This window comes from Aptenodytes patagonicus, chromosome 1 (assembly GCF_965638725.1).
Source record: "Aptenodytes patagonicus chromosome 1, bAptPat1.pri.cur, whole genome shotgun sequence".
Taxonomy (NCBI): domain Eukaryota; kingdom Metazoa; phylum Chordata; class Aves; order Sphenisciformes; family Spheniscidae; genus Aptenodytes; species Aptenodytes patagonicus.
In genome coordinates, this window is record NC_134949.1 from 212,998,424 (window position 1) to 213,022,319 (window position 23,896).

Here is a 23,896-nt window from a genome sequence, read left to right on the forward strand (position 1 = left end):
CAGAGTTGAATGAAGAGACAGATTAAATACGTCAAATATTTGACCCAAATAAGGTCAAACTGTATCTTTTCCTGCTACCATCATATTCAATAGTACTTTATAAACTCAGATTACAATAGGAAAACCATGTGATGCTAACATTTAAAAATGTCTTAAGTTTTTACTTCAGTCTTTTAAAATATACTGTTTTATAAAATTATTATACTAAAAATTTACACTGAATACGTCTTTTAAAATAAGAGATTACATAACAAAGTGTATACTTTTAGCTATTATCATCTACAAATAATACAAATGAAAATAGCCTTCAAGAAAGGCAACACAATATATTTTACAAGATAAACAAGGAAATGGAGAAGTGCAAAACAGCAGCTGATAAGAATTCTAAGAAATAAAAATGAGATTGTGCTAGTAATACATAATGGTCTCAAGAAACTGAATGACAGAGGTTGATATCAAGACAAAAAAATCCAGCTGAATTAAAGGGCATGGCTAGTTTTATGACCATTAATAAACACACACTAGCTACACGTGTTAAACTGAAGGAAATCAGATCTTAGACTTGAAAGTGTTTGCAGAGTGAGCACATAACTTCCTCTCCCACTCACAGCATACAAACTGGCAAAGGGGTCTTGCGTTTGTTGAAACATTAGATACCCCCCAGAACAAACATGGGAAAGGGACAAAACATGTACAAAAGGGACCCAAACAAATTCAGATAGGTTGTGATTTACAATGTAGTTGAAGTGGTAGGGGAAAAAAATTCCCAAATTAATATCACATGAAAATGATTACTTTTGAAATGTAACTTCTTGCCTACATCTTCATTTATTTCTCCCCTTCCCCCTTAGTAGCCTGAATGAAATAATAGAAAAAAAATTGCACAGCTCTTCTCATATGTCAAGTCTTTATTCCAAATGTCAAATGCTATCCCAAGTATTACACGTACTGAATAAAGATGTAAACACTGGCATGCTGTTAATTAGGCTTCATGGGGAATTTAGGATGCAAAAAATGGTATCAAGGGAATTGCCCAGACATGGGCTTTAACAATGCTGTAACTGCCCTCCCACAATAACTTTTAAGAAAATTGACTTCATTCCTCTCACAGTATGCCTTGCCAAGAAACAGATTTGAGTAAAGGGCCCTCATTAGCAATAAAAGCTTGGAGGGTGAAAGTGCTGCTTGAACTCTGCATTGCTGAAGTACATGCAAGGAAAAGCACTTTGCTGAATTACTAACAGTGTCTGCGCAAGCCAGTCCCAGCCTGCCAGTCCTACTGTGTCAGCTGCTGCTCCCCAGTTCTTAAACAGCAACAGAAAAATAAAGTTGTAGCATCCATGCACTGATACGAAAGCTTAGGATATCAGCCTTCTCTACAATTGTGGACCTCCCAGTGGCTATTCAGACCTTCTCAACTCCTGGCTAGGCTCTGTAATGTGCTCTGGGAGATGCCATGCGAAGGCTGATAGAATTATGCAATGAGTATTAATGCTCAAACCTTTTCCACCTGCTCCCTGTTAGCTTCAAAGCAAAATTTAAGGTGTTGGTGATTCTTGAGTGTAGTGGTTACAGGCAGAAAAGTATCTAAGAGTTATTCAGGGTTGCTCAGAAATCTCCTTGCTGGTATTCAGAGGACTACTGCCTTAGTGACAGCGTAAAATATTTGTTTTACTACTGACAGCACCACTGAACCAATCTGAAAATGAAGCATGTCATACCTACTTCAAGCAACTTATGGATCAACAGAATTGTAAACTAATTTCCTGTAACACTACCTTTATTAAGCCATCTTTAATTCAGGTTCTCTGGCCACAGCTGTACATCTAAAGTACGGCACCTAGATCCATTTTAGGAAATTTTCATTATAGCACAGTTCTAAGAATTGAGTTTTAAACAAATGGGACAATCTACAAACCTGTCTCCATGAGTCAGTAATCTTTAACAGCCAGAGGGTTCATACAGCATGGACTACCCTTCTTGTAACTAACATAGCTACTGTTGTGCGCTAAAGGCAAAAAGCAGAACTCAAGATTCCTAACATTAAAAAAATAATACTGAACCTAGGACACATGAACTCATTAGGAAAATACCAAATGTGCCTGGGGAGTGCTTAGAGAGGGACTCACGATCACTCCCTTCAACTCAGCTACAACGAGTTAGTGTCAGGAATCTGAAGGACAAGATGTTTAAATCTGTCTCTGATTAATGGGGAGGAGGGACTCCGATACTGTTACATATAATTCACAGAAGGAAGGGACCACTTGAAAACAGTTCTTGGCCAACAGGAAGGTAAAATACATTCATGGTCAGATTTTAAGATGGGTTGGTCCACTAGAAAACTCTCACATGAACATGTTTAAGAAAATTCCTGTTCTAGACACTGATAATAAAAGTCTTACAAAGCATTGGAGTGTCTTATCTTCAGTGTGCTCAGAAATCAGAAGCTAAAAGGCATGAACTGGTTCTTCTTCACTTACTTCCTTGATTTGGGGTTTTAGATAGACTGACTTACTATAATGCAATGTCAACCATTACCAAACACATTTTTCTGAACAGGCTGTGAAGGACTCTGCACTGCTGGGCACGCTTACACCCAGCAACTTCACCGAAAGAGCTGGAGCAGTGAGTGGACACTGCAAAGAACCTGTTTGCTTATGAATACCTGAACACTACATGCACTGATCATTGTAAAGTAAAATTCAAATTCAGACAGCACTGTACATTAAGGTTTTCCCTCCCCTCAAATATTTTTCATTTATGTGAAAAATATTCACACCTTAACCCTACAGGAGTTTTAAATAGATTAACAGAAGCTAATGGCCAATGAGTTAAAAAGGAAAGGGGAAAAATCCAGCTGACTTATGCCTTGTAATTGATTGTAAGAGCCCACTAGAGGACAAGTTTGCTGCATACATCGGGGGCTCCATTTTTGTATCTCCTGTACTTTCATTCATCTCTTCTCATAATATGCTAGTGATTTTTTTTCCCTAAAAATCATTTCACATAAGAAAGATCATGCATGCCACCTACTCTTTCATAGCACAAGGACACATTTCAAAGAACAACTGATTTGTCTGTGTCCTGTATTCCTGTTTTCCCTTCAGTGGGCAAGAGCTCAGTGGGGTTTTTGTCACTACTGTCACTTATAACATCAGCTGGAAACTCTGTACATCTCCCTTCTGCCCACCCCCCCTCTTAGTCTCTCCTGTCTTGCTGGTTAGTTGTGTCAGCAGAATTATGTTCTGGATAGATGGGACCATTTTATAAGATGTTAAAGAATGCATTTAACTTTTTCTGATCTATGAAGAATTACAAAGCTGTTAGTTTTCATAACTAAAAGAGCTACACCCTTTTCCTCCTATTGGTTTTCCGTTTTTCACTAAAATTATCAGTTTCTGTCTGTCAACAAATTGTGTTGTTCCAGAGGTGAATGACAGAAGACAACTTGAACACAGCACCTTGGACACTTTTAACTAGATAAATCCTTTGCTGCGCGTATTCCATCTACACTATACAAGCACTATTTATATCACCTGAGGAAAAAGAACCACCTGGTGTTAGAGCAAAAAAAACCCTACAAAAACAAAACCAAAAAAATCCAGCTTGCTTTTTTCATTTTTTTCTTTAGCAAACCCCTGAAAATGTTTAGAAGACAGACATAAATCAGCAATTGATATGGTCATGGTAGGTAGTCAATCACCCAGTAAAAGATGCCATTTCTTCTCATGGCTTTCTCCATGGATTGTAACTCAGTGAAAACTGTAAAAGAAAGTAATTGCAAGCACAACCACAATGAAGGAAAAGCAGTTCAGTTGTGTGCTTACAAGTTTGGGTATTTATCTTTTTATCACTACCATTAATACAAATAGTGCACGTCTCTTGACTAGGCTGAGAGTTCAAATCATAATGAAAGCAGAAGAGAACTCGAGAATGTCATTTCAGATAGCCAGCAGAAGAAAAAACTTTTCTGGTTTTTCTTCCCTTTATGGCTTTCCAAACAAACAAAAAAAAATCCTCAGCTTGAAAGTTTACATTATATATTATCAAGGGGGAAATGGCTACATAAACACAGGAAGCAGCGTAATTGGAGCACAGAACTAATTAAGAAAAAATTGATCCAGAATTCAAGTACACCTACGCTTCACAACATTTTTAATGGTAAATTATTCTATTGAGTACTTTGGTAAATGTACATCTTTTACTATGTTACAATTATCTTTCACTTCTTAAAACATTTATCACAAGAAAAGTATTTTTTTCCCCATGAAGAAAAAGTAAACACAACAAAACCAAACCTTCTTGTACTGGGGGGGAAATCTTCAATTTAAGAAGTGAAGGAATCTCTGTTTTGGTGGAGAGTTTTTGTGGCATTTTTCTATTTACTTTCTTTAAAATTCAATGCATTAACAGTTACAGAAATTATCTGATTATCATAAACCTTAGGAAATAAGCAACAATATTTACTTTACAAAGTCCCTATTTTAAACCTTCCCAGACACTTTCACTCTGGCTGTTAGACCTACTTAAGAGTCACCCCAAATCAGTTCCGTATGTTTATTACTTTGTCTCTTTGCTTTTCCAAATCCTGATCTGTAAATTTTGCGGCCAGGCCTGTTTCCCTCACTGTGCAGATGTCAACAAAACTTCTCCAGAGTGGAATGAATGCACCCCGAAGAGGCCTCCTTGTGAGCTCCATTGTGATGTAAAGGGAAAGTTGGAAATCAATAAAAGAATAAACAAACACTTAACTAATCAAAGTAAGAACTTTCTGACTTACTATGAAAATTAAACCCAATGTTTTTTAATTAGCACACATTATCCCTTAAGGGATGTTGAGCTGTCAGACTCACCACAGCATTTATTTTAAAAAGCTTCATTTGTCAGAATTCCTGAAACTGACTTTAAATATGCTTTCCTCAAAAAAACCCAGAAAGCCAGAGTGCAGGTGCCGCCTTCTAGACAGAAGCTGGAGATGTTAAGGCAGATAGACAAGCTGTTCTTTAGTGACAGACTTCTAAAAGAGATCAAGAGCTTGAGTGCCCAAATGTCATCAGCAACTTCTGAGTCCAAAATAAGAACAAACACCCCAAAATTTTAACTGAAACAAACAAAAAACCCTAAATAAATGTTTAACAGTGAGGGATAAAAATACGTTGGCAGAAATGTTTACTAGAGCTAGAATTTTATTTTAAATTTTCCAAATTGCCAGAAATGTTTATATTTGACTTAATGGTTCCTTTCATTTATTTTCTTTAAAGAAACAAACAAAAAATGGCCAGCTACAGAACTCTCCATAGAAATTTAGGCTCCTAATGTTAAAATCAATCTATTTAGAGCCTCACACAAAATGGTCTTGTGAAAATATCATGGCTAATGAAGTTACTCTTAAATTCAACTGGAAAAGCAGATATTCATTAGAGGTAGTCATTCCTGACTGTTTCCCCTTTTCCCCATAATCCCTACCTCAAAAAAGAGAGCGGAAGTCTTCTTGAGAAATACATGGTATTCTTAGACCATCATCATGACGGGCAACTTTGAAATAAGTTACTAAACAATACTTAATGACAACCTGATTAACCATGGTTCAGGCTAAGAGGGATGCATGGTCACTGAGTAACAGAAAATACTTACTCTGTTTCTACATTACATTTTCCAACACTTGGCTCAATCTCAGTTTGTGCCTTAGACACTTCTATTTACCTTGGCAAAGTATTTCACAATGTAGCTCATCCTGAGGAAGTTTTCCTGACATTCAGCCTAAATTCTCTCCCAATTTCTTCCTGTCAGATGACTGCCGCCTCTTAGCTAGATGATGTAAGCAGCATACACACTTCCCACACAGAGAAACAAAAGTTCTGCTGATAATGTACAAATAGCAAAGTTAAAATTTGCTCTTTTCAGGAACTCGGGCAGAAAAAATGCAAATGAGACCATCTGAAAAAAAACTGTATCAGATCCTGAGCTCATTCTTTCATCAGCTCATTGCTTTTACACTCAATGGGTTCTGTAAAATGCCTAAGTAATAGTATGAGGATAAATACACAAACACAGAAGCAGATAAAATTATACATACATCATCTATACATATGCTTAGGTATCTACAATCTTTTGAACAATTATTCAAACTCTGTCAATGTTTACAGTAGTGTTTAATCTAGAACAATAAATACACTGCATATTTTTTAATATACAGATGAAAAATCTTGGCTTGTTATGAATCTATAAGTCAAAATTTAGAAAGATGTTTTTTGCTTTTAAACTGCTACCAACATTAAAGTATTAACATATTTCTGCTACTGTGATTTGTTTGGCTTATCAGAATACCGAAAAGGATGTACAAACTACTTACATAAAGCGTTACAAAAATACTTTTGACATACTACTAATAGCTTGTGTAAGTTACAGTCAGTGTAAATGCACAGCCATTTGTCATGACTGTGGTTTGAATATAAACGTCATCAACTATCAAATCTTCATTACTAGTATATGTAGACCCAGCAAACCTATTTAATAATTATGGTAGAGAAAACAGTATTATATTTTAGGTGCTACTAACCCCATCAGTTTTATAAGCTGCTTTGGAAATCGGACCTTCCAAATTACAGTAGATAGTGCAATTGCAATTACATTATCACAGCTTTGAAGAGACACCATATTCCCAGGATTGATGGTCCCATAAGAGCTTTTGCCATTTTTAGGATACTGTGCTAGACTAATCTTTACTGAAATTTTCTTCTACCAGCTTGGTTGCAAATGTAACTTTTGCTACTGTGTTAAAGACAATAACAACTGTACCCTTTAATTATTAAAAAAAAAAAAGTCTGGAAACTCTGTTCCTTTTCACAATAGTCATTATAGTAACAAGTATTATTCTTGGTTTATCATTTTGGGAACAGGCACCTTGGAAGCAAGTACCTGACTGCAGGCCCCTGAAATTCATTTCATACTCCCTCAATGGAAGTCTCACCAGGATCACATAGAAAGTTACTACTAGTACTGCTCAAAATACAAAAAGGGTATATAACCTGAATATATATTTGGTAAACACATGCCAATTCACAGACACTCCAGAGCTCAGATGGCAGAACTCACTTCTGTCTTTAGAAATGGTTTGAATAAATATCCAAAGTGCTTTATGTGAAATCTGTGCTGGTTACAAGATTGGTTCCCAAACATGGTGAGGTAACAGGCTTTAGAATGCGACAAAGAAAGGCTCACACATAACTGAGCACAAACCGAAGCTATGCGGGCCTATGAACTCATCAACCACCTCAGCGTTTTTCCCCTTTGCCTTCTTATTTATTTTGCAACTCCCATTCACTGAGCCCTGTTTCAAATTAAAGACTGATAGCTTGACAGGCAAGGTGAACAGTTCAGACTGTAAGTGGTCTTAACTATTGATCTACCTACTTACTTCTTTAGCAGCCCATGCAATCACTTCCATGTGACGTAAAAATGCTTTATCAGAGGCTAAGTGGTGGCTATTGGGACTAAGCAACTATGTATGCACCAGTTTATTAGCAGTCATGTAATACCTGCCTGCTGCTCTTAGTGAGGCTGAGAATTGATTAAGCAGTCAGGTAGGGTTGTGCTGGTAGTACAGCTGGCCCTCCAGTCACTATTTCTGACCAATCTGTGCTACCTTCCAGTATGAAAATGAATTTTCATCTTCACAGACACTGCAGGTCTCCATGGGTCAAGTCCAGTAACTGCAAAAGTGGGGTTAATAGCTACTAGCTTCTACTATCTATTACTATCAGGAATCACTTTGCATTATATTGCACAGCTGCTGTGAAGTAAAACACTAAGAAAGGCAGCCTGATAGTTAAATGCTTTGCTTCTGTGCTGGGTCTGGTTCTTGATAGAAAAGCCATGGCAGTATCCAAACAATCCACTATTCGTTATCTCTCCAGTACCAACAAGACTGATCCCCCCAAATTATTGTTCAAAACAAAAACAAAAAATTAAAAAAAAAAAGAAAAAGCTGATGCTGAGGAAACTAGCTATTCTAAGAGGTGAATGTAATTGGAAGTTGTATTTTGTTTTAACAACCATTTCATGAATGAACATGTCCAGGCATAAAGCCAAAGTCAGCTGAGCTGTTTGTAATGGTACTATGCCCAGGAACTGTTAACTCCAAGATTGGAAGTACGTATCCTTTCAGGAAACAAAAGCACGTGTATGAACATTTAAGATATTTTCTGAAGAAAGGTAGGTTAGCCATAGACTGGAACTATTCAGAGATAAATGAACTTTTATAGTTACAGGATCCATAGAAAATCTTTCAATATGTCCATGCTATTGACAGCATTAACTCTGTGTGTACAGTGTTCCGGTATCCCAACAGAAATTTAAAGAGTAAATTAGAAATGTGCATGTAGCTGTTCAGGCTAATTCCTTACAACCACAGGAAAAGGTCATGATGTTCCTTTAAAAAACAGACATAATAATAAACAAACTAATATGAAAATACAATATATGAAGTTAAAGAAAAATTTAAATTCATTTCATACTGTGAAATACAGTTTTATAGCTGCATACATACAAAGCTTTACTGTAAAATGTTCAGAGGTTATTTAAGCCTCAAATGCTGAAGAATTATAATTTAGAAGGTTCTGCCAATTGTCAGTGGTGGAAGTTCAAAACGAGCATGTTGGGAACAGCACACAAAATTAAGAAAGGGATGCAGGACACAGGATGACACATGTCATGACAAGACATTTAGAGCAAAAGGGTTAGAAGTAGTATCAGATACAGGTTTCTTAGTCTTTTTTCTGCTCTCATGCAAATATGACTAACAACATAAATCAATTTAGAAAGCTCTCATTTAGCTTGTAAAAAGATACCATAGTGTAAGAGCCAGCTTAGGGGGAGAGAAAGGTCTAGAATGCTTTCTTTAAAGGTAGCCTTTTACTGAAGGACAGGTATCCAAAGAAACAGCTCTCACAATATTTTAATCTTTAAGGCTACCAGACTCCACGGACCCATCATTTGAAACTTTCCGCAGGACCATGTGAAATGGCTTCCAGATTTCTGCTATAATTTCCTTTTACCACCAGAAAAATAACCTGTTTCCTTGACCACAATTAGTTGTAACAGCAGAGCTGCAACAAATATTGCACTGAGAACTAAGTTTGCAGGCATTTATTTTGGTGGCCATGTTAGCTTAAGCAGAATTTGCTGATCTTGCATTGCTTCTTCATGCTCGCAGAGACTTCTTCCTTTGCTCTCTGTTGTTGTGATGCTGAAACAGTCTGTGGCAACATGGTTGAAAAATAACCAGTAAAAAATTTTGTTTCTTTTGTTTTGCTTTTAGCCAGGTCAATTTTCTGAAATGGGTACATAATAAACTGGCACTGCTGCCAAAAAAACAGACAAAACTGTTAATGAGTTTCAGTCTCAGTTCAAAGTAAAAGCACTTGCTCAGGGAGAGGCATTTAAGAAAGTTTGTCAAAGTAACAGTAATTTAAGCTTGTCAAAGTAACAACAATTTGAGCTTCTACAGACATTTGAAAAAAATAAAAAAAGAACCTAAGTGTTCTGCAAACCTTAAGACAACATCCTAATGAGAACACTTCAAATAAAACATCTTTGTGTGTAACACAGGCATGGGCCCACACAGATTACACAGGTTCCCCAAGGGAGAATATCAAGCTGCCTTGACTTTGAAAACAATAAATCTACTTGCTTTCTTGTGAAAAGGTGGTGGTGGTGGTGTGTGTTTGTTTTAAATAAGGCATCTTTGTTTCTACATACCCTTTGGTACATAAAGTGCTTGTGTTGTTACCCATTTTAAGTCACATTTCCCAGGATACTGAATAGGAACAAGAAATATAGGGGTTTCAAACTATTCCGGAGATCAGATTAAATGAAGAAAAATTCAAAAATATATTGATTGTAGGAATGAAGTACCTTTTCTCATACTACTGGAAGAAGTGCAGATAAATTCAGAATCCATTAAAAAAAATTAAGTGGCAGATTGTCAGATAACAGCATGTTCTGACATTACATTATTACAGGCTAGTAATGGATACAGCACGTACCCTCTGCTACGAGCAACTCCATTTCCTCCCTCTGCAGTCACAAAACAAATGCATAAAACTTTAAGGCTATAAGGTTGGCTGATCCATGAAAACTCAGGTTCCTTTAAAACACTCATTTAGAAGTGCAAACATCTTTCTCTTTTCTCTGTCAACAGTCATCTGAGAAGACACTTGGTTAGTGACTGTGTTGAAAGTCAAAGCGTCTCCAAGCTGAAATAGCAACTACCTGCATTTCTGTGAAGACTAAAATGTCACTAAAATAAACTCATTCCAGCCACACTGCTCAGCGAATGCCTCTCAAAACACTTTGGGAAGTTGCTGTCCTGTAATGCAAGATCACATGCATTGAAACACAGGGAGTAAGAAATGAGTATATGAAATTGAGAAAAATTTAGATTTATAAAATAAGAAGTAGCAAGCCACTTTCCAACTGACCCTTCATTTTGTACTGCTACTAAAGGGAGGATTTCATCTGTCTGTCTCTTGATGATACTCTTCAAAATTGGGAATGGCAAGCAGTATCATTTTGTGAATTTTCTCTCCTAACTGAGAAATGCTGCAAAGTAAACCGGAAATTTTCAGAAATTCAGCCATGAGTTACTGTTTTACTGACTGGTTTTCAATAATGACTTCCTATTCTTATTGCAGTCACTCCTGATTAGTCAATTAAGAACTGCAAAGAACAATACTCACCAGCCAGCTCACCAGGACACTGTAAAAATTATGGGACTGTGTACAGCAAGCTGTTAAATCTTTTAATAAAATGCTTCATAGACCAGAGATTAAAGAATCCCCGTAATAATTTTCTATTTTAATAAGGAGCAATCATCCTAGCACCTTCCTAGTCAGATATCCATAGGGAGGTAAACGCAAATACAAGCACCCCAAATATAGAAAGCAGGAGAAACTGCAACAGTTAACTGAATCAATTACATTGATCTACAATGTAGTACTCCTGCAACACACATTTTATTTTAAAAATAAATGGATTTTCTTAATTTCCATTCTCTGCAGAAAACTGAAGAGCAAATACTATAAGACACTAATTATCAAAGCCTTCTTACTAAGGCTTTGTATACTGTTTGTATGAGATGTTATAGGTACATGAATATTAAGAAGCATTATAACCAAGGACCCGAGCTAGCGAAGCCCCTTTCCTTTCCTCTTGAACAATCATAAAACCATAGAAACTGAGCAACCCGATCTAGTTGAAGATGTCCCTGCCCATGGCAGGGGGGTTGGACTAGATGACCTTTAAATGTCCCTTCCCAGGTCCTACTCACAGTCTCTTGGCCCCATCAAGACAGACAAGTGCTCCCAGCTTGATGCCAGCTAATCAGCCAACACAAAAGAGCAGAGATCAATGACAGGTCTACACTTTCACACAGCTGACAAAAAATGTTTACTACAAGAAAATAGCTATGTCACAATTCAACTCTATGACAGCTATCTTGGAAAATAGCAAAGACTGTCTCTAAAAATAGTCAGATTGCTTCCTTCCTCAACTGGTAGGTTCACAAGGCAACAGAATTATCTAGGACCAAGCTGAGCAGGACAGGGTGCAAAAGGCTTTGCATATGCTATGGTTCTTCGCTGTGGACATTCATACCAATAGGAAACAACTCACATTTTCAAAGGAAAAGAAAAACAGAAAAGAGAAAGCTGCTAAGAAACACAGTGCAAAACATGAGCAGTAGGTTCGCTGTTGACTTCATCACCATCATAAAACTCTGAGCAAATTCTCTATTAATGGCATTACTCTGTCATAGCAAAATGATTCCAGAAGTACTTTCTGCAAAGTTAAAGAAAACAGGGACCTATATTTTCAATCCCAGATGTCAACAGATGGGCAGTAACATGGATGTGAGAGGGACTAGTTGCAACTAGTTTCTAGTGAGATCAGTTTGATCTTTTAAATATTATCATAACCAAATGTCACAGGATGACTTCAGGTTTTTTCTTCATTTCCACAAAAATAATGGAACCAACTGTTTTAAAGAATGAAAATTATTAGAGAAATTAGAACTATACTTTAAACAAATTTGGAATGTACCAAGTGTAAAACTGAAAAGTAACACTAAGAGCTCCATATGCATTCCTAGACATTATTATTTGAGAAAATTATGGAAGCTGATGCAGTGTCATCTGGAAGAGCCAGCTAATGCTCTGTACTAAGAGCACCCATAATTTTATCTCCAAATTGTCTGGCCTAGTATGTGTTTTTCATTTGGGGAAAGTTCAGAAATGTCCATGCATATATACAGATGTTAGAAGTTAAACTACATTCATGATAACAGAATGTGAGCTGTTTACTTTTATTACTCTATTGTTGTTTTTTTTTATTGAGCACAAATGCTAAGAAACATTCACTGAACACATATATTTTTGTACTTGAGTGGTGTAGAGGAACATAGCAAACAGGATTCCTTCTAGCCCAAGACACAGCAAGGGGGAAAGCTGCATTGTGAGTTCTCCCTCACGAAGAACACACCAAAAGGATCACATTGCAGATCTGCTCTCTAGGAAGCCTGCATGAGAGAAATATGCCTATCACTTCTTGATTTCATTTATCAGTTATAGTGGTCACAGATAACATCTGTAGGCAAGTGAAGGCACAGTTCAAATATCTTTTTGATAGCAATTATATCAAAGAAATTACTATCTTCTTGATAGTAATTCTGGCCCAGAAAGTCATCATTTTCCTTGCGTGCACTGAAGTGAGGGGAAGGAGCTGATAGAAAGTCAGGGCCAAAGGAATTATTTTTCCAGCTGGATCACTTCTCCAGTTATGTTCACTACACAGTCACACAAACACTTGTACCAACGCAACAGGGAAGACTGGACATTTTCTTAAATGGTCCAAGAACTACTCTATAAATATGCAATTAATATGAATACAAAAACATTCTTCTAAGTGTCGCTGAACTCCACCTGAGTTACCTCCCAAATTTTATGTTGACAGTAGTTGGGACACAAAGCTGACTCAGATTTGGGGCAGAAAGCTGGTTCTGAAAACCATTCATTAGTTAAAATTTTCTGTAGCACAGTTACTCCAACCATTCGAGAGCTAAAACACAGCAGAAAACCATACACTGCTGCTGTCTACATCCTCTCTCTTCTACAATAATTTCCAAGGCTAACTGGCAAATGCCTCAAGAAAACAGTATTATATATTTTTAAAATGAGAATTCATATTAGATTATCTATGGTAATGACAAAGCATATTTTTCTCCAGAAGAGACAAATGAAAACCATAAGCAAAAAATATTCTATAAACTAAAATAAATGGAATAAATTAGCATTTTCCACAAAAATTAAAAAATCACCCAAATTAACCATCTAGAAGGTAAAAATTCACACACGTCCTGAAGAGAAACATATGCACACACTGTCAGTAAATTACTTTTCAAGCATCTACTTAAGGTTGACAATATCTGAAAAGTTTCCATTTCTCTCCACAGACGCCATAATGTGAGTCTAAACTGGAAAAATGTAGATAAGTACAGAGTACGTGCAACCATAGGTTAGGCAAATTTCACCTGTAGAGACAAAACTTACTCTTCTCACAGTTTGGGATCTGAGACAAATTCCAGGAGGATGAAAAGGAAGCAGGAAGACAGTGAGGCTGAGGATACTCTACTAAGCTCTCCAACACTAGGAAGTATCCATGGCTTGTCCAAAGACTTCCAGGAGCAATTTACAGTAAAAAGGGATGAAGCAGCAACCACCAATCTCTGCACTCTGAGCCATGGTTGTCCTTAAATGTCGCAGATTTGGTTTTCTTCTAGCACAGACACTATCCTTTTGAGCTCTTAGAAGTAGACATTTCCCCAAACCAGTCATTTAGATCCCAACTTCCCTTGCCTAGAAGGCAAAAGAGGACTAAGACGTAATCTGCTGATGCATTGCCCTACTCTGCAGACCTTTTCTGTCCACTTCCAGGCATGAAAAAATTATGCTGATGGGGACAAAGAGATTTGGCACTGATACCTCTACCCTACAAACAGAATAAATTCCCTAGTGATGTACTCAGCAACAGGAGAACAAAGGATGAGGTGTTTTTTCTTTTGTCTCTTTCACTCATCTCTCCTGGTATTTGCAAATGGCTCAGATCAGGAAGTGGAGCAGAAGAGTCTCTTATAAAAGGCAATGGGGGAACTGGGTAGCAAGCAGGGTTATAGTTACAGAAATGTTTATATATGAAGTAAGACTTCAAAATTTTGTTCTGGTTAGTTCTTAGGAAGTAAGACTGACAACCGTATCAGCAAAGGGGGGGAAAAAAAAAAAAAAAAATCTCATGTCAAGGGCTGAAGTTTTAACCTGTTGCTGAGGACTAGTAGGTCTGATCTGCCAAAAATTTTAAAGGGTGCTGAGATATGTCATTGCAATTAATGAATCCCAGGTCTCCAAATAACATTGACCTAATTTATTTGAACTAAAGCTACTCAAAGAGTCCTCCTTGTAGATAGTCTCTTCTCATCCTGAGCTTCTGGGCATCTAGCCTTCCTTGTTGCCTGTCTCTGTATCTTTTCTAGTCTATATAATGCTTTCTGACCAGAAATGCATATAGCAAGTATTCAAAATGGGGGTTCACCAGAAAGGTTATGAAGGCATGTTACTTGTTTTCCATAATTTTCCCAATGATTTCTAAAACTTAGCTTGACTGCCAGCGGACACTAAGCCGATGGTCTAAAAAATAATAATTAAAAAAAAAAAAAACAACCACAAACCAAACTCCCCCCCAAACCAACCAACCAACCAACAAAAACCCAAACCCATTCAAATCAGTATTTTCCTATCTTGCAGAATTCCATTTACTGAAGAGATGGATTTCTCCTGCAGTTAATATCCAATATGTAGCCTACTATACCTGGGGTAGGAGGAAGAAGAAAAGGGGAAGAAAATCATAAATAAATAAATGTAAAAATAATTTTTATAACAAAATAAAGTATTCTGTGCTGATTTACTGCTCCTTGTGCAATAGAAAGCTTAGTTACTTAGGAAATGGGTATTTCCAAATTACTAGTCTGATGCACAAATTCAGAAAGTCTTTCCAAAGAAGTTAGGTTAACAACACAGTACATGCTACCTTAATTGCTCAATAGGATACGTACAGGCCATCCTAAGTGTAAGGAAGAAAAACAAACCCCAAAAAACCAGCTTTGAGGTGCTTTTTAATTAATTTAAAACAGCAAAAATGGGGGGGGGCAACATAAACAAACAAACAAACCCAAACAAAAAAACAATCCTAATTGCAAAGAGAAGAAACCCTCTTATTTGTGGTGGTGTTCCTTCATTTGTGGTAATATGCTTTCAGACAGTCTCCTTGCAGGCAGGTTCCTACCAAAGAGATTAATTTAAATGCCAAACTTGGTATGAGAGGTGAAGAGCACTGAAAGCAGTTACCAAGTATATCAAAACACCATCATACACTATTTTCTGTCATTTTAAGAGTGCGCCCATGTGAACCAAAATGCCAGGTGTATGCTCTGCAGACTCAGGGTGCTAGTATATGTGATTTTATGATTTCTCCCCTTTATAAACTGAGTAATAAGCAGCACCTGTGGATAGAAGACTGCTTATTCTTCTGATGGAATCTGTGACCCATTTCATATTATAGGGAAAAGGTTAATTCCGCTCAACAACATGCTGTGTCCTTCAGTATTTGATTTTATGTATCATTCCATGGATGGCTGGTTTTAATAGTTTATTTATTTTTCTTCAAGTGCAGCTTTTGAAACTGAATATTTTGATGCCTTCCCTGGAAGCAGATAGAATCAGACCCCTTGTGTGAGGGCAAATACAGGAACACAATGAGAACATCCAGTTAATACAAAAGAAGTCTACAACAATGAGATACTCTCTGAAGCATGAAGATTATGAGATACAAAAAGACACAGACGTTAGAAAGAAAAAAATTCATCGAGCATAGTACACAACTACCCACTTCAGAATTTTTGCACTATCCCCTGAAGTATTTAATATTGGTCAGAAATTCACAGTAACCATACACATCTCACTGACTCACGATGCCAGAGAGAAAAGCTCTGGGACCATTCATCACTTGCCAGCAACCCATAAAAACTTGGGTAAATAGCAAGGAATGTAACAGTTAAGAGGTCTATTTCAGTTTGGGATTTAGTAAACTTCCAGAAATAATCAGGGAGTTACATTCAAGGTAACATAACACTCAAGAGAATGCATTTAATTCTTCAAATCGATAGGGGATCTCAAGGAAGAGGAAATCAGTAGCGTGAACCAATTCATCTATTCTTCTTGTCAACACAGCATAAGCCTATGACAGTATTTTGTATCACTCCCAGTACATTTCTGTTTGTTATAAAGTTTACTAACAATATCAAATGAATAGGAAACATAAATAATGCATGAATCTCTAACATTAAAAAAGCATATCACTTATTTAACAGAAACAATGTACATTCAGAAAGAGCAGAAGGAAATTATTTTAAGTAAGTTCCCTTGATATAGATCCAAATATTCACATGGAATTAAATTATAGCATCTCTATTGTTCCCTAATAATCACTGGGAAATAGAGGTCATTATTTTACATTCCCTGGTGGCTTGTTGCTGAAGTCATTGGAAAGGCAGCGGGGATGAATCTGACTTTTTATCTTATTGGTACGCTACTTGTAAAACCCAAGAGTCAGAGCTGTTTGGCTGGGTTTTTTTTTTAATGCACCATTTACCAACAGCACCATTAAATTAACACCACCATGAAATGACAGATATCAAGCAAAAGGCAGTATATCATAAAAAAAGGTGTCTTGCGAGTTACTTTTTCCTTTATTTGCTTTTTAAGGGGAAGTGTTTAGTGCATGACCTCTGTTTTTTCTAAAACTACTAGTCAATTTTTTAGCATCAGGAAATAAAAGACAAGGATAAAAGAAATTGACTTATAATAATCACCATATCATTACTGCTGTCAACAATAATGGCTGCAAAGCTTTACACAACAGAATATTTATTTATGTGATACACAGTTTTATTTAACCTTACACTTCAGTGTTTTTCCCAGTAATACTGTTCATAATATCTTGTTTCACTAGCTTCTTCTAAAGAAAACAAAAACGAGTTCCTTTTGGTTCTTTATGCAAGAAGGACAGAAAACTTGCTAAGCACCTCTCAAACTATTTCCTTGACCATTGGAAACACTTAATTTATACAATCAGCGGGCAAGCACTCCAACACACCTCTGCGTGTTCACCAAAACAAAAAAATAATTTTACTTATGACATTTTAATAGGCATCAGATGAGAAATAAATTGGTAATATGAATATACACTTTCCACATTCAAATCTGATTCATGCACTCATATGCATGCTCAGAAATTAATAATGTAAAATTCAAGGCAGGGAAACAAGATCATTAGCTGGTAAGTAAAATTAACATCTGTCATTCCTTATTCCTGTAAATCCAGCATTTGCTGATACAATACTATCTTTTACTGTCACACACTTCAAGAATTAAAAGGAAGTTGTAAATGGTATGATGAAGCGTATCCATAAATAGTCTCAACACTGACTAGCTGCTTTTCTCCTAGCCTTCTACAAAATGTCAAAAAGAACAAGCTTTTTTTTTTTTTAACTTTTGCAAGTTTTCTCTTTTTATGCAGAAGTAAAGGAAATCAAATTCTTAAAGACCTGCATGCCCTGTCTTGAGCTTTCCAGTCAGCTGAGAACTTCTAAAATCATCACGAATTTGCAAATTGGCTGGCTTGAAGTGCTTCTAGCAGAGGAATCAAAGTGTATGCATAACGCTCCGTGCTTCCTCAGAAATAGGCAAAAAATTTTTCAAGATTTCACAGTTAAATCACAAGTTTGTCAAGCAAAAAACTCTTATTACTAGCAATCTGTTCAGCATCTAGCATGGCACACTGATGCTTACAGGGACCTCTGGATTTTCTGTATTGCTTTTTTGTTTTGTTTTTAAGCTTCTAAGCCCTTACAGCAAAGACGTATACCACACGATACAATAAATACATTCATTATAGTATGAAAAGCTGCAAATTAATGGGTTTCAGGCGAAAAATGTCAGGAGAGCCTGTCTTTTGCCTCTAAATAAAACCAGACACAACCTTTAAGTCAGTACACTGCATCATAGCAGGATCTCCGATTTGTACAACTGTATGAAGTTAGTACAGCAACAACGTTTTGGCTACTTTTACAGAGCATTTAGAACTTTGTGACTTAGGGCCAGAGCAGTAAGTAACGCAGCCCAACACGCAATGGAAAGCATCTCTATCATGTAAATGCCATCACAGTGTGGCACAGGACATAAACTCAGAAAACAGAAAAAGAGATGACCAAACTCTCTTTTTCACTTATAAAATTTATCCCTAAAGAATAGCATGGGGACGGTAACTATGTCGAGATCTAGGTGGGACTGGTTCATCCTATATGTATTTTTTCAAGCCTCAGGTTCTCATTTTTGCATTTGGCTCTACCAGGAACAAATATTTTAGGAAGTTTAATTCCAATAATAATTAAATAAATTCCACCAACAGGCAGATCAAACTTTTTTAAAACATAGACATTCTAAGTTTGCTGAATTTTCTTATTCAAATATCACTACCATGATAACTGTGTGTTGTCGATGCTCTCAGCATGAGCATGCAGTTTGAAAAAAACAAACAGAATGGGGCTACTTCAAACTCAGCAAAAAGCTGGATGCAAATGATTTCCCATCAAGAGCAGCTTCTCCACACATGAATACTATTTGCCATTTTGTTTACAACGATTTGATGATCACATTCTACTGAACTTATAGCCATTTCTAAAATATTTTTCCGTGAGACTGAAGTCTCACCCAAGTCTTTGACCCTGCATTGGGATCCAACAGCTCAGCTATACAATCCATGCATTCCCACTGAAGTCATACTGAAATAGAACAAAAAGTATCTTTCCATCCAACTGATCTTTTTTCACTTAATAAAATTAATGTTTTTCCCCCTTTTACTCTAATGGACTTCCTACAAGATACAAAGTAAAACATTACATGGAAAGATCAAATTATAAACCATAGAGAGGGCAGAAACTTCTAAAAGTTAAAAAGGGAGTGACTCCTCCAAAGAAAAAAAAGAAACAGAAAGAAAGATAAAATAAAGAGAAATTACATATACATATTATGAAAATATGAAAAGAAAACCTTCACCTATTAATTGCTTTTTCTTTTTTCTAATAGTTAGCTCACAGTAATCTTTAACCTAAACTGGAAAGCTATTCATTTGAAACATTGTTTAACTAAATAATTAATAAATGTTCTAGCAAAGGTCTTTTAAGGTGTTAAGTACTGAACAGTCACCTTCTCACTCTTCCATCTACCCAGGAAAAAATATTTATCATGAAGCAAAAATTTTGCACTTTTATAGGTTTAGGTGATATTAACTATGCAACTGTACCATATAAATGTTTATGATTTTGCCACTTTAAAATATTTATGTAAACAGAAATAGCGGGAGACCAATTCTATGGTTATTTACTCCTAGGAATAAGAGAACTTTCTGTATTCCTCTTCCTGGATTAGTAAATTTCCTCCAATCTGAGTCAGAAAATCCTTTTCCTCACCTCCCTAAGTACTCATATGAGGAAGGAAAACAAGGACAGACATAGTCATCGGATGGATTTGAGCTACTTAAACTTTCACAATATTTAAAAATCCCCCTACTGAGGTTAATCCTTACCTCACTTTATTCATGACTGACTTACAAGGAAGAAAAAAAAAAAGTAATTTCATTGCTTATGTGGAATTTTTTAAAAAATACTTGTACAAGAATATACTTAAAACTTCTTTAAGAAAGCCACATCTGTATAGAAATATAAATGAAAGCATACTGTAGATTCATCAGTATGGAAACAAAGGGAATAAGAATACTGCAACAAAGGACAACTCTGACAAGTCTGATGTACTCTGCAAGAGTTTCTCAGAGGTGATGAATTTGGTTTCTCTTCTTACCACTTATTTGTTATATTCTTGGATTATCAGTATACATTCACTGGACAATACTCTAGAAGTATTTAATTAAATATAAATACCAATCTACATTTCCAGTATAAGCTCTTTGTTTACAGTTTACTTTATTGCTGTGCCTTGTGATTAATAAGACAAGATGGGAGAGAGGAAAGGTACAGCAGCATTCAGAGGTTATTTTGGAGTGCAGAGCAGGGAGGGAGGAAATTGTGAGAAAACAGTTTTTAAATCAATGCAAAAGTATGTGGCTGAACACTCCATTAAAAATTGCTGCAGTCTGTGCTAGCACATTTCTGCCTTTGCAGAATCAAGTGATTCTTATGAAATACTTAACATCTACTACACAAGTAAAAAAAATTAAAATAGCACTTCAGGAGGAATAGAAAAAAAGTACAATTTTATACAAAAAAGAGGCCCAATGCAATATATTATTGCCAAACTTACCAGTCGTCTCCTCTCCTCTTCAACAGCAATCAGGAGCCGAGCAAACTCTTTCAGTGACTGGGCTGAAAACAAAGAAAAAGAACGTCCTGGTCAACATCACATTTTAAGACCAGATGAGTCCATTATCTGGATTTAAGTTATAATGATAAGATACTGTTCCTTACATAGTACTCCACTGAAATCAGTAGTCATTAAATGAGGCACAGACCGAAGTGAGCAGCAGGTCAAGAGCAGGTAAAAAACAAAGGAAAAGAACCTGAATATTAAGAGTCACGTGTATTTAAAAAATAAAATTTTAAATGGAATATGGCAAACTGATTTTCCTGAAATCTGCAAAGATCAGTCTCAAAACAAAGAATTCTATGATCAGCCACAAAATTTACTTTAGCACACAAGGAGCAGAAAGAAACTGCAAAGAAGAGTCTTGAATTTCTCCTATTAAAGAGCAGCAACAAATATTTGCAAGAACTATGAAAAATATTCAGGTAAAAATTTGAAAGTCAACATTTTAGAAGAAATGTGTTACTTATGCCAGATGTTTAGGTTTAGCAGTTCTTTGGCTTTATGTTTTGCGAGGACAAGCTCTCAGGTGATGAGAACAGATGATTGATTTATAAGCAAGCTTTGAATTCTGTTACAACTGTGAGAGAGTCTTTGCTCTAAACTGCCTTCAAATACAAGTCAAAGGGCTATAGTGGATGTCAACAGAAACATAATAAAAGTATTAACCCATAGAAGAGGGCAAGAAATGGGAGAACATTCCAAAAACTCTTAAGGCTTTATTCTCATGTAAGTAAGCGGTGCAAATCTCTCTAGAAAAATCTATCTTTCCATTTATATTACTTTCTCAAGGGCATATGGGTTGTTCAGAATTCAGCATCACAGTTCCACAGACAAAAATGCCAGAGAAGAATCATGTGAAGAGAGCCAAGTAGCTCTTTTTACTTTCTCCTGATGCATCTAGTACTAAATGCTGCCAGTGACAGGATGATAAATTTCATGGTTTAAAGCTCTGATCTCAGAATGCAGATTCATAAATCCTAGAGCTTCTCACAACAAACTTGAGACAATCTAAATCATCTTTTAAAAATGAAAGAAACAAGGAAACAAAACTTGTACAACTTCTCAAAAGAACATGCTTCAGAAAGACTTCACAGTTAACCAACATACACTGCTAAGGGTATGCTAACTGAACTCGTCCTCTTAGCTGTTCTTCCACCTCCTTAAGTGTTTTTACAAAATGTGTCACTCTCCAATAATATGGCTTCATCCCCTCTCAAATACCCTGAAAGATTTAAGGAAATCAGTACATTTTCTAGAGGATCTGCTATGTTCCAGTATCTTCTAAGAGGGAATCAGCATCTAGCTTGCCATAAGTTGTAAGCATTCACAAATTGCTACTTAGTTTTTGGACCATATCCAAATCATTTTTATCCTTTATTCCACCTGGACGTTGCAGAGGTCACCCTTGCGTTCTTCTTGCTCTCTTTTAACTTTTACAGCTGAAGAACACTTTGCTGTTTGTTCCAATTACTTCTGCAAGACCTTACATAGTTTATTTTTTGCAACTGTAATGCTATACCTGCATATCTTGACCTCTAAGTCATTCTTTGCTGACGAATTCTTTTTTCCCCCATTATTACTTATGAGCTCTTTGTTTAGTCCAAATACACCTGGTAAGTTAAATGTCCATCCAGTTGGGTCTCAAGCCTTTTCCTTTAATAGTTTTCCCTGAGAACACAAACATCAGAAAATGTTGCCACCTTTTAAGTAAAAGATCTAGGCCTCCTGCACAAACTTCTGAACTCCTCAACTCAGGCTTACCAGCTGAGCCTTTCAGCTACTGACTCTGTTACTTACCAGCTCAGCCTTTATCAGAGCTATGTCTTGAGATCAAGAACTTAAGTTTGCTATCCACTGAATTAACTCAGTCTCTTAGAGTCAGCTCATATCTCAACTGTCAAAACCAGGTAAAGAAATAGATGATGAACTAACTGGTTAAGTTACCTGGTAAGAAATCTGTTGAGTGTTACAACACTCAACCGTTACAACAACTCACACTGTTATATCTATATACCCATTACGAAACCCTAAAAACTAAATAAACAATGAGCCAAACACACGTGGCCAAACTATTTCTTATTTTCACACTGATAACCCCCAAAACTTAACAAGAAACGATCCTTGCCTGTAGAAAACAGGTCAGAGTTAGTTCATCCCTTGCACATGTGGCAGAGTGATTCTTTACCCACCATTAAAAAAAAAATTAATCTTTTCAAATAAACTAGATAAACATATTGTTTTAATTTTATTACCTATTCAGGGAATTAGGATGCACTTCAGAAAAACAGCTGACTTTACTAGAAAGCCAGCAAGAGAAATTGTTTCCAGATTATTTCAGTGAAATAATTGGTCATTTTTAACCGCAAGATGATGTGTTACTGCAGTCACATGTTAAAACTCCGTTCCCCCTCCTTTTTTTGCTTTTTTACTGTGGAGTCACTCACAATGACAGAACTATTTCAAAGAGAAATGATCATACCAAGCATTATATCTTTATGAGGACAGCAGATCCAGAACCTACTGAAATTTAAGTTTTCCCTACCCACATCAAGCCTTATGGTACTCTTCAGTTTCTGATCATATCACTAAAACCATCCTTAATACAATAAAGGCTCCTGAAGTTTTTTTTCTTCATCATCTGCAATGAGAAAGTTAACACTTTACACCTTTCATCAGCCAAGCACAAACACTGCCAGTTTCCAGCCCCAATGTATGGGCAGGACTTTATCTAAATCAAATAGAAAGGGTGGGGGACAGACAGGTAAAAGCAATACAGTTGTGAAGAAAAAAATATCCTCTCCGGTCAGGCAATATTCAGTTTTAGGAGCAAGAAGATAGTAATGAAAGAACAGCAGGAAGCAGAAACTGGGCAGAAGGATGACTGGAAACTGTGAAGAGGAAGAAAAAAACCCCCCAAAATAGTAAGAAAAGCTTTTGATTCATCTTCCTAATTTCAAAGCAGAACCAAAGGGTGTTTTAGTTTCAAAGTCAAAACTTTTGCTTAGGATCTAAATAAAACCAGGACAGAGAGAAAAAAAAAAAAAACTATAAAAACATGCTCTGTAAGTGTGCAAATCAAGATTTTCCTCAATGTTTAACATTAATATAAAGGTACTAATGTGTTCCCTATACAGTGCCTCAGCTAAAGACTGAGAAGCTGTCTCCATCATCTCTTCCCTGTTGCCTCACCTTTGGGGAGATTACAAAGGTCAAAGTTTCACTAAGAGCACAGAACCTACACTCTTCAGCAGCACTAAGACAAACCATTCCCCTGATCCTAGCGACACCTTTGTTGCAGAGACACCTTCGCATCAATACTGACTACACCTTCGCTGGTTGCTGCCCAACACCCA

The 23,896-nt window shown here is 36.4% G+C and overlaps 1 protein-coding gene across 1 annotated transcript in view; it reads right to left on the reverse strand.

Annotated features, from left to right (window-relative positions):
• ARHGAP42 (Rho GTPase activating protein 42) overlaps nucleotides 1-23,896 on the reverse strand; it is a 172,583-nt gene that overhangs the window by 96,003 nt on the left and 52,684 nt on the right. The window contains exon 3 of the mRNA XM_076328243.1: nucleotides 20,481-20,542. Within this exon, the coding sequence (XP_076184358.1) occupies nucleotides 20,481-20,542 (62 nt within the window). The remainder of the gene's footprint in view (nucleotides 1-20,480; nucleotides 20,543-23,896) is intronic.